Raw genomic sequence first — 12,025 nt, forward strand, 5'->3', positions numbered from 1 at the left:
ACATACTCAGATAGAAGCCATGTCCCCAGCAACTTTGTCATGGAATCAATATCTTAGCTTCTGGTTCTTGGTACTTCCTGGTGGTAAACATTGTTAGTCTTTGTCTTAGCCATCATACTCATTGGCATATTCCTGTGCTATGGCATTTATTGCTGCATCAATATGGTTCCAATATTAATGAATTCTTGTTTCTCTTATAGACCGCCCATCGCCCAAATGGCCCTCCAGCCTATTACTTCTCAATCGGACTTCTATCATGGACCACTCGATAGACCCGATTTTTAAAAGGGGACTCCAAACTGCTTGCCCCAACATCGCCCCTTTTGTCAGCCTGAAGAAGCCAGAAAGATCTTCGCCCCCTTTCCTTACAGCAGTAAGGAGCTCCCCAAATTAGAGGGGGGAATGAAGCCAGATTTAAAGTTAGGTAGTCAGTGTAGTTAGGTAAATCGGGTCTAATACCGAGTGAAATCTAAAATGGAGGCCATGCTGGGAATGACTCAGGGAAAACAGGACAACTCATGGAATGTTAATAAAGTTCGGAAAAGGCCCTAGGCCAAAGTCCACCTCAAAGAAGTGTTAATGAAATGTTAATGAAGCCCAGGATACAGCCCCCAACGGACTTGGAGATAGCCCATCCCAAAGAAATGTTAATGAACACCAAACTTGACTCGGAAATGCCCAGAGTACTTCTTTGGCCCACCTGTGTCCCACCCCTCGGGCCTTCCAACCTACATTCCATTACTGAAAGAACTATAAAAAGGGGAGACAACTGCACTTCCATGGATTCCACCTTCTGGGTCCCCTTCTTCCTCCGGGAAAAGTCTTTTCTTCTGTCCTTTAATAAATTTCTAATCTCTAAAAATAAAAATAAAAATAAAAAATAGGAGACGGTTGCCAGTCAGCACCATTCAGGAATGTTTGATGGGCCACTTCTCTAATATAATCTGCCAAAAAGTCACTTCCATGGATCAAGCTACTATCATTGGCCTCTCCTAGTGCCAAGGTTTTTGAGGTTTTTGCCATAAAGCAGGTGAAAAGTTCAATTGTCCCTGTCATGTGAGGCATCCAAGGAAATGATTGAACATATAGCTAACCAGGCAGCCATATTCCTTGGCCCCTGTATGTGTAAGGTCCATGGCCCACTGTCTTAAAGTTCCATAAATCCTGTCCATCAGAGCACAGATATACTTTTCCTTCTCCTCCAAGATGTAAGGAGTTGGCATGGAGTGGTAGAAAGAGGCATTCAGGAGGAAATTCCCAATGTCTGAATTGGTTACTTATGTCCTCCAATTCAGAGAGGAATGTAAAACAGAAGCAGGTGTTTATATCCAAGTTAGGCCTTTTATCATTTAGAGTCATCTGTCCTTCCATCTGTCCGTCCATCCATCCATCCATCCATCCATCCATCTATCCATCCATCATCAACAGTGTCCCACCTTCTGGGCACTGAGGGTAGGAAAATGACCCACTGCCTACATTTACTGTGCAGGAGTTCACTGTACATTTGTATTGTTTAAGCAAATGCCCTCATAAAAAATAACTTGTGATCCAGTTAGTTTACTTATTATTAAGATAAAACCACAAAATGAGAACGATATCATTTTATTGCATCATTTTACTGACTAGAACGCCAGACTTATAGTGGATACAAGTAGAAAAATAACCGAATTTTTACAAATAATACTTTGCTACTACAGTACTGAATAATTAGTGAAGGCTGCAATTATAATACAACTTTAAATAACATTCTCATAATGGATTTAGCACAATCAACCAGGGGCTAAGTTTAAAGGTTTACAAACACAAATCCAGGACAATATGAAAACTCAAAAAGTTCATATTTCCACTACATGCTCCATTTAACCATAATTCCAGCAACACAAACATTTAAAAAACTCACAGCAACTCTTCATGAAACAATCATTTTTTTTTTTTTTTTTTTTTTAGAACAAGTCTAGGTAATACAGAAAGGTAAGTGAGTTGGATCAGTTTCCCAGACAAACTGGTTACGTCCCATCCCTGTCCTATCCCACCCTTTCCACCCAGGGACTTTGCACTGAAGTACACTAATATCATTTAAAAATTATAAAAACAGAATCTAATAGCAAACTCCTTTGAAATGTTGTCTTGAAAATGCCCATGGGACAGATCTAGTCTAGGATCTGTCTCTTTTTAGAATTAAATAGTCTCCTTTGGTTTCACAGGCTTTTCTGTGAGCTAAAATTTACATCAGATAGGGAATATAAGATTACTAAAATACTTTAGAAGAACAAATTAATTGTCATTTAATGTTACTACCATTTTTTACTAGTTTCTTCTTTGGGGTTTTAAGAAAAAGAACACCTACTCAAAGGTGAACTCTATAAAACCCTATTTGTTTCCAAAAATGCACACAAGAATCTTAGAATGATGCTTCATCAAGAAGAAATGAAATGAAATGCCCCTTCCTACCTCCACAAAAGCTTTCAGATAGAAAAAATAATCTCTGATATTAAGAGCAGTTTTAATAAGATACAAAATACTGAAATACTAATTTTGCTTTCTTCTTCTCTCCAAAGAAGTGCTCAGGTCTTCTAGTCCCAAAGTCAAAGTTTATTTTAGAACTATGGATCAAAGTCTAATTTTGGGTTCACTATACAGATCTACTTCTTCAGGCAAAGTCAATGAGTTGAAGTGCACCTGAGCACTTTACCAGTGGGCAAAGTAGCTTAACGAAGCATATGAAGCCTTGTGTGAGGAAGGGGGCACCCTAAACATGACTGCTCTACAACTTTCACATCTGAACAGCTATTATCTTTCACAGACATTTTTGGGTAGCAATCCAGCCCCTTATTGCAAAGATGCTGCCCTCTCCTATGGGCCAACTTCTAAGAGTTACCTCTTCCAAAACTCAATAGTCACATCTTACTTTTTGATCTTCTTAACTACCATCATCCAGTTTGACTGCACCATCCAGTCAGCAATTCTGGCTCTAAATAACTTATCTGCTTCTGAAAATTACCTTTCCCTTAAAGGAGCAAGGTTTATCAGCATTTAAACTATGTTCCCAAAGCTGATGATGATTCACAAAAAATATTCTCCCAATATTTGGGAGCCATGGTGGGTCTTACTATGGGAACAAGACAGCCCTCCAAAGGAAGTGTGTCTGGCCGTGCTTGTCAAAAACCTACCCAGATCATCACCTTAACTTCCTTCTGCCAAAGACACATACCAATATGCTTCTTGCCAAGCATAAGCCAGCCACTATTTTCTTAATGAGACCACAAGCACCCAAGATATATATATATATACACACACCAACCTGAAAGGACATCTTCAAAAGGATATTCAACACTTTTTTGCACTTTATGTCATTAGTTAGGATACTGTTTAATATTAAGCTTCTCTAAAAATAATTTATTTTTAAGTCTAATCTCTCTTGTCCTCATTGACATTTAAAGTACACCGCATGGTGAGATGCCTGCCAGGAAGGTGAGGCAGGGAGACCTAGTGGAAAGAACAACAGGGTGAGTCAGGCTGACTAGGACTTGAATTCTGCCTCTACAGAATTGTCCTCTCTGAAGGTTTCTATATAGAGGAAATAAATGCTCTCATGGTCAACTAACAAGGATGCTGTGAAGCCAAGTACCCTGTATGGAGCCTGGTCATGGCAGGAACATGAAAGATGTTATTTATCCTCCTAAAGAAATAGTTCATGGAGCAAACAGGGGAAAAAATGGAAATAGGACTTTTAGGAGCCTAAACAAAACCCAGAGTGGATACTGGGAACCCAGGAAGTCAACCCCTCCCTAAGTCATGCTCTATCATATTCCAGGACACACAGGTCCCACCTGGCCTGACTCTTCCCTACAGAAGCATTTTGAGGGCAGTCAGTGTCACTTTTCCCTTCCTCCCACTTTCCCTTAGCTGTGGGGTTACAATGCGGAACCATGACATTGTTATGCACATGAATAGTGCATCCCAGGTGTGAGGGCTGATGCTAAGCTCTTGCTCCCTGATTGAGATCCCCCATGTCAGGTGTACACACACCCAGACCTGTTCTGTCCATGGGCGGCTAACACCATACCAGTTATTTTCTCTTGGCACAAGAGAGGTATTAATCTCAACAGGAGTAGACCCAGTCCCTGGCTTCCTCATCCAGGATGTTGTTAGCACTGGACAACATACATGCTCCTTTTCATGCTTTCTTAAACCTCAGGATGCTTTCTACATCCCATACCTCCTGGAAATTGTAGAGATGGTGTGAACTCAACCTTGTTTGGTGCTTTTTTTCACAGTTAACAACAACAACAACAAAACACCCTTAATCAATGAAACACTCAATACTTGACAAAAGCCACGAAGAGGCAAACAACTTTTGGAACTCAAAGGACACACTTTTCTGGACTTTGGGATTCTTCCCAAAAATGCTCTTTAAACACTTCATTTTGTGGGACTTAAGGCTTCTGACCCTGAGATAGGAGATGATTTGCCAGCTGTGACATCAGCTCAAGGCAGCAGAAATACATGTCAGGAAAGAGCTTCTATGGTGGCTCCTCCCATAGCTGTGGGGCCTAGGGAATAACAGGGATGCTGCATAAGAGGTGGAGCAAGTCCACCTCACAAGGGATCCAAGTCTGTTGGCTCAGGTGAGCTGAGTGCAGGAGCTCGGAGCTCTCCAGTTGGATAGGAGGCAGTGAGGCACAAAAGGCCATTTGGTTCCACAGAGATACAAGACCCAAAGTTTCAAGACGGTGATACTTTGAAATTTTAAGTTAACATCCATTGATAACAGAATTATTTTTATATTTATAGGTGCAATTTAACCGTTAAAATTCATTGCCCCTTTCAAGTATTCCTGCTATAGCAGGTGATGGTGAGTTGCAGAGACCAAGGGACATAAGACTCCACACTTAGGGAGAGAACTGAATGTGCTTTGAAGAAATCAGAGAGCCCTGAAGAAACAACCATGCCCAGGGCAGAATTGTCCCAACAGTTGTACCATTTCCAGAAATGCGTGCCATTTAACTCCCAGCTTCAGGGTGAGAACAATTCTTTTACCTCTGTGTTCCCATCACTTCATCCAAAATCAGGTGTTCCATAAGCAGATAAATGAGACACTGAGTGCTGAATATGCCTCCTTTGCAGGACCCATATCACAGGCACGATAAATAAGACATGTAGAATCTCCTTCCCAAAAGCAAACTCTCAGATCACTAACCTGCCAGGATGTAGTTCTCCAATGCTGCTTTGAACTACAACTGTGTTTCCAGGGGATACTGCACAGTCACATAAAGAGGTACAAATGATTGGATTTGAGAAAATAAGTTAGTTCTTCAATGAATAAATAGCTCTGAGTGGCTGAGGTTTATAGTGAGTTTGTGGATAAGGATATGGATATAAAGATTAGCAGGTTAGCACACTTATCTGAGGCTCCATCCTAGGTTCCTATTCTTCCCACAGGAATTCCCATGGCTTCCCAAACACTGGCAATCTAGGAAACCAACATGCCTATTCAGCTCCTTCCTCTAACCACATTCTGCTGCAGGGACAGCACACTGCTTTTCCTTTACTGGTGAAATAACAGCTAAGACCCTACCAGCATTCAACTCTCCATTTCCATCCCATCCTTTGTAGCCTCTGGTCTCCACAATGGTGGTCAGAGTCCCAGACCTCATGAAAAGTCCTCAGGGATGGAAAGTGCCCCACTGCCTATAGCGTAAACTCCCAATTCTGCCTGCTGGGCCTCATTAGGGGCCAGTGGATGTCTCCAACTAAAACCAAGTATAAATTGTTTTGGCCTGATGCAGACTTGCTTGAAAAGGTGAGATTTAACTGCCAAAGTTGAGTGGACATCTTAAATAAATGTGCCACCTTGCCTTGAAATACAAATGGAAGTTGTGTGTTGTGCCTCACAAATGTCAATTCCTGATTTTGGGAGGTTGATTTAGAAACCATAGTATACAACGACATGGAAATCTTAAAATACTGTACATTCAACTTTAGCATCTTCAAACCTTAGTGGTATGTTTATCCCCAGCTATTGTTTAGCACATAGGCACGGAGCAGGAAAACATAGAGCTAGCATCTAGCTACAAATTAATCACCAAATTGGGGCCTATGGAAGTGTCTCAGGAAAGGAAACCTTCTTTCCTGAACCATCTTGAAACAAATCCAGGAAACCTCCCTGCCCAATTTACTAAAGTGCAAACTAAGGGAAAATTGGGTCCTCACAATGATACCTAGCTATGGTTAATGATTGCCCCTACTGCCAGTGCTATGTTGTAGTCACTCAGAAACTCTCTTGGTACTGGCCCATGTTCATGTTCACAGTAACAACAAAGGTGCTGAACAAGCAGTCTGCAGTTCCACATCCATCTGTCCCCTTCCATTGTGGTCATGCCCCTTGTGCCTGTCTCTTTTCTGCTTGCCACTTAAGCATGGCTCTGATAAGTCCTGAGAGCAGCCAGAGTATCCTCTGAGCCACAGAAGTCCTGGGAAACTAGTTCAGAGTGATGGGCCCCTTTCTTTCCTGGACTCAAAAGTAGTCTCTTCTCCTGCTTTCATCACTAATGAAAGATGGGTTATACTGTCCAGGGAAAATGCAAGAATGCCGTGATCCAGGCAATCCAGTGTAGGCAGGGTACAGTCCATTTCGTTCAAGTTCAGGATTTCTCACACTTGTAGGCTGGTTGCAAAGAGAAAAGAAGAAAACTCAATTAGTGATTCTTGGGTTTAAATTTAAGTGCAAAAAAAAGCATTCTACATTTTCATAAACTTAAGGTGGAGGTAGCTATAAATAGCAGAGCAAGGTCTGATCTATAGGTAGGGACCATCACAGGTCTCTATGGAACATGGGATACATTACATTTGCCCCTATTTAAAAAGGGGATTAAAAATATTAAGGACATCCAGTAAATTTATATCAATAAAGTAAAGGACCTGGGTTTATCCTGTATGAAGTGAGTATACTGATTCTTAATTTTTAAAAGTATCTTTCTCTGTGGAATATAAGCAGCTCAAGTCCTCCCTGGCATTTAGCAGAAGGCTACTGTCCCTGTCACTTCACAAAGAGCAACTGACACAAATTTTGCAAGGTCCTATGACCACATCCAGGATGGAGTAAGGACCCCCAAACCAGTAGGCCAACAGCAATTTTCAAGTGTCTCTGACCAAATACTAGTTTCATGGGTCATGAACTACCTACCTGATCTGCACAAAAGCTCCATGGGAATAACAGAGGCTACTTTGAGGAGACCCTCATTGAAGCACCACAGGTAAATGCTTTCTCAGTAGAAATAAAGCACTGGATACTGCACATTATAAACTCAAATCCCATAAGAGCCCAATGTGGGAATCACCCAGACCACCCCTGAGCCTACCAAGGAACAGCTCATCTACTCAGGTGATAGTTCCATGCTATAAAGCCCAAGCTCTCTTTCTATACACTGTTCAGCCTACTGTTTTGAAGTGAAAATGAGGCTCATTTAAGTGCTTAACTAAATCTATTGAAGACAACTCTTCAGCTAATTCCAAGGAAACATGCAGTGAAGTTGGGTCCTACCACATGGAGGTCTACTTGTTGCCAGTTGTCACATGATGCTGGGGCTCAGGAGTCCCTACAAAGGATGTGGGTTCATGCCTGGGTAAAATGCTTGTATAGTTATGGCTACAGTTAAGAAAGGAAAAGGGCTTTTCTGTCAGAGGAAAAACAGAGCTCTATATAGAAAGCAATGGAAACATTTTAACTAGAGCTATGTTGGAGATATTTATCTTTCTTTTTATTTCCTTTTTATTTCTTCTTGTTCTTTCTCTAGGTTCAAAATTTTCAAAGAACCAGTTGAAACCAACAACTTCTTAGCATGAACAAACCTGCCCCTCCCATCCAAAGTCTGATCCTCATGGTCAATTCCTATGGCAACCAGAGGGATTGTGGTTCCTGTAACAGGACTGTCTAGAGCCATTAAGTCTCCACAGGGCAAGGTTTCATGTTTATTGCTATACCTCAAACTAATGAGAAGTCACCTGACATGTTTAGTTTTCAGTTCAGATAGCCCAGTTTGTATTTGCTTTATGGTTGACACAGTGTAACATGAAATGAACTGGCAGTATAGAGGAATAAGACCTGGGTTAAATTCAATGTGGGACAGGAGAAGCAGGAGCTCAAGGTATTGTCCTGTCTTCTCAAATTAAATATCCAGGGATGGACAGAGCAAATTATTTAATACTTCCTGAGTTTTATAATCTTCTAAACCTCTGAAAAGTGCTTGTTGGGGATGATGTTGAAATGTTTTCTTCATGCCTTTTTCCAACCCCAGATTTTAAATACCTAATTACACAAAGCAAGCTAAAGGTTGGCAGAAAAGAAATAAAAATAAAAGGCTCAAGGGTTTACTATCAAAAAATTTTTTCTCTAGCTTTTAGTTTTCATCCCTACAACTCAAAAAGGAATTTCATGGGTTACTGCTTACAATCCCATAAAGTAATGTGCTACATGGAAATAGCCTTATCTCAACACCAAAATTAATAAGTATCATGCAAAAAGATCATAATTAAACTGAGTGTTAAAATATGCAAGTAAGAGGCTCATTCCATCATTCTCTTGAACCTTTAACTAGTTATAATGCTTTTACTACAGCAAAACAGAATTTAACTTCTCAGAGGAGACTGGAGCCCTGAGGCTGCTCTTGGGGATGGGGAATACACACCGAGTAATACACATCTGTCATCTGGAGGAGGTTTTTGGTGCTTCCATTCTCATGCATTTCAATAGCTTCTCGGCCCCATTCTTGTGATCGAGGGTTTTTAGGGTACTCAGCATATGGGGACATTTGGAAATCCCCACTTTTGAAGATAAGTTTGCTTATATCATTTTTATTCTTTCTGTGGGATGAAAATATTTGGAAAGTTCCATGACTAAGTTCTGTAAAGAAATTATATATGTAAAAACACCAATTATTTTCCAACAAAAATTAGACTATGGGATATCATTGTGTTTCTGTGTAGCTACCCACTGAGGAATGTTATTATGGTTATTATTTTTAGTGTTTGCCCAGAGTAAGTAAAAGTACAATTAGGTGCCAAAAAAGATGCAGAAAGTTTTCTATACCAAAGGACTAGATTAGCAGGGGCAGAGAGGACAAAGACAGCTACATTGGAGCTGTTAGATTCCCCTAGGGGACAGAGGTCACTGTATCTTGGGGGTTTCCAGGGAAACAAGGATCAAAAGTTTACAGAATGGTGGAGTCAGAAGGAAGTTCAATGTCTCTCAACTGGCCTATGCACCAGAATTTACATGGAAGTGTCTAAGTCTCACCCACTGTAGGGAAAGGACAACTCTGGCTTACTGAGGAGACCTGACTTGTCTTTTGGGTTACCTTTTGCTACTAGAAAAGCTGGGACTGGAATTCAGTCTGGTCTCTCACCTCTCCAGCCAGTGATCTTTCTACTACATGAAGCTACTTCACAAATTACGTTAAAAAAAAAAAAAAAAGGATGGTTTGTTTGTATAAAAAAAAATAGTCCATAGTTTCTTCCATACTCTGATTTCAGGGGGTCAGAGGAATCCCATAGTGATGTTTCACTAAATAAAAATTATTGGAATATGAATTCTTCACTTAGCTAATGGACCTAGGACCAGAAAATTTTAAATTATATTTCCCTTGGGTAAGATAATCTGAAGTTTCTTCCTTCTCACTCATCTGTAAGTAAATTTTCTGGGGGAAGTTACAAAATAACTCAGGGTCATAAAACCAAATGTCCAGTATGTGGTTTAGGTATTGGTCTTTCATGCAAGTTCAGACCTGCTACTGCTCTTGTAGGTGTGGTATCTGGTCTTAAACAATGACTGACTTGTTCGTAATTATCTTCCCTCCTCAGCAATGAACATCACAGTCTCTGTTCCAAAATGGCTACACCACATGGTATTGAACACATCACAGATATGAGGAATACATTGCTTTGAGCTCTCAGATTTTGACCCTTTAGGTAACTGCTTCTAGTTTCATGTCCAGGAGTTTATTTCCACTCATATGGATTATCATTTTTTGCAGGGAGAAGTACCAGGAATTGAACTCAGGGGCACTCAACCACTGAGCCACATCAACCAGCCCTAGTTTATATTTTATTTAGAGACAGGGTCTCACTGAGTTGCTTAGTGCCTTGCTTTTGCTGAGGCTGGTTTTGAACTTGCAATCCTCCTGCCTCAGCCTCCCAAGTCTCTGGGATTACAGGTGTGTGCCACCATGCCCCCTCATATGTATCATCTTTGATGGCATTTTTGTAAAAGATAGGCAAAGACCTGCATTCCTGAATGGGCAGTTATGCAAATTGTTCTCCATGTTCTTACTAGAAATAAAGAATATCTTAAAATGAACTTCAATGTTGATGGTAGAAAAGACTGCCCTTTTGGTAGGTTCTCTCCATCTGTTATATATAGATAGTTGTTGCCATTTATTAGGATATAAATCAAAGGTCATAATTTTCCTTTATCTCAACCGATAGGGGGATCAATGCCACCCTTCCTCAACAGAAACCAAATCCTATTGGCTTCCAGGAAGCCTACAGATAAATTTACTGCTCAACTCACACTGCAGTTACAACTTCTCCATTGCTAAAATATTTCAGGTAACTGCTTTGGTTCTTCTTTCTTTTTTTCTCTGTCTATATATGCATAGCTTTACTGAGCTATAATTCACATACCATATGATTCATGTAACAGTTTTTAGCATATTCAGAATCATGCAACCATCATCATAATAATTTAGGACAGTTTCATTACTACAAAAAGAAACCTCATATTCCTGAGCAATCACTCCCCAATTGTCTTTCTCTCATTGCCCCATTACCACCCCTAGCCCTAGCCCTCGGCAACCACTAATCTGTTCTCTACTAGATTTTCCTATTTTAGACCACTCACATAAATGGAATGACATACTAGGTGAACTGTTGCAACTGGCTTATTTCACTTAGCATAATATCTTCTAGGTTCATCCACGTATCAGTATGTCATTCCTTTTTAATAGCTGAATAATATTCTACTCTGTGGCTACATCACATTTCGTTTATCCATTTGTTAGTGGGTAGACATTGGGGATGGTTTCATCTTTTGGCTATTATGAATAATGTTGCTATGAACATCCTTGTACAAGTTTTTGTGTGGCTACAGATTTTCATTTTTTCTTGGGTATAATACCTAAGGCTAGAAGTGCTATAATTATTTTACATTTTACATTCCCACCACATGTAAGAGTTCTAATTTTTCCACATCCTCATCAATACTCATTATTTTAAACAGTCATTCTACTGGGTGAAAAGTTGTATCTCATGGTGGGTTTTGTTTGTTTCTTTTTTTGTACCGGGGATTGAACACAGGGGCACTCAACCACTGAGCCACATCCCCAGTCCTTTTTATATTTTATTTAGAGACAGGGTCTTGCTAAGTTGCTTAGGGCCTCACTGTTGCTGAGGCAGGCTTTGAACTTGTGATTCTCATGACTCAGCCAAACTACTGATATTACAGGTGTGTGCCACCATACCCAGCTGGATTTTCTTTTTTAATAAAAAATAAATACCATTTATTCCCATTCTTTTCCCTAGGCACCAACTATTATGAATTTCCCCTTTTCCTTCTTTTTAATGGTTCAGTTACATACTATGATTTAAACCACCTCAAATATTCTTTTTTTAGCCTTTTATTTAAATTTTTTTTAGTTTTATTGATTTTATTTTTTTAAAATACACAATAGTGGAATGCATTACAATTCTTATTACACATATAGAGTACAATTTTTCATATCTTTGTATATAGAGTATATTCATGCCAATTCATGCCTTTATACATGTACTTTGTTTTTTTTTTGCATTACAATTCTTATTACACATATATACCACAATTTTTCATATCTCTGTTTATATATAAAGTATGTTGACACCCAATTCGAGTCTTCATAAATGTACATTGGATAATGATGTCCATCACATTCCACTGCCCTTGCTAATCCCCTGCCCCCTCCCATTCTCTCCTACCCTCAAGTATTCTTTAAAA

General features: G+C 39.8%; 1 protein-coding gene across 1 annotated transcript in view; it reads right to left on the minus strand.

Annotated features, from left to right (window-relative positions):
- Positions 1–2,359: 2,359 nt before the first annotated feature.
- Heg1 (heart development protein with EGF like domains 1) overlaps positions 2,360–12,025 on the minus strand; it is a 74,895-nt gene continuing 65,229 nt past the window's right edge. The window contains exons 17-18 of the mRNA XM_026393920.2: positions 8,688–8,862; positions 2,360–6,667 (exon numbers count right to left, since the gene is read on the minus strand). Of these exons, the coding sequence (XP_026249705.2) occupies positions 6,518–6,667; positions 8,688–8,862 (325 nt within the window). The 3' untranslated portion in view covers positions 2,360–6,517. The remainder of the gene's footprint in view (positions 6,668–8,687; positions 8,863–12,025) is intronic.

The sequence above is a fragment of the Urocitellus parryii genome, chromosome 2, assembly GCF_045843805.1.
Source record: "Urocitellus parryii isolate mUroPar1 chromosome 2, mUroPar1.hap1, whole genome shotgun sequence".
In the NCBI taxonomy this organism is placed as follows: domain Eukaryota; kingdom Metazoa; phylum Chordata; class Mammalia; order Rodentia; family Sciuridae; genus Urocitellus; species Urocitellus parryii.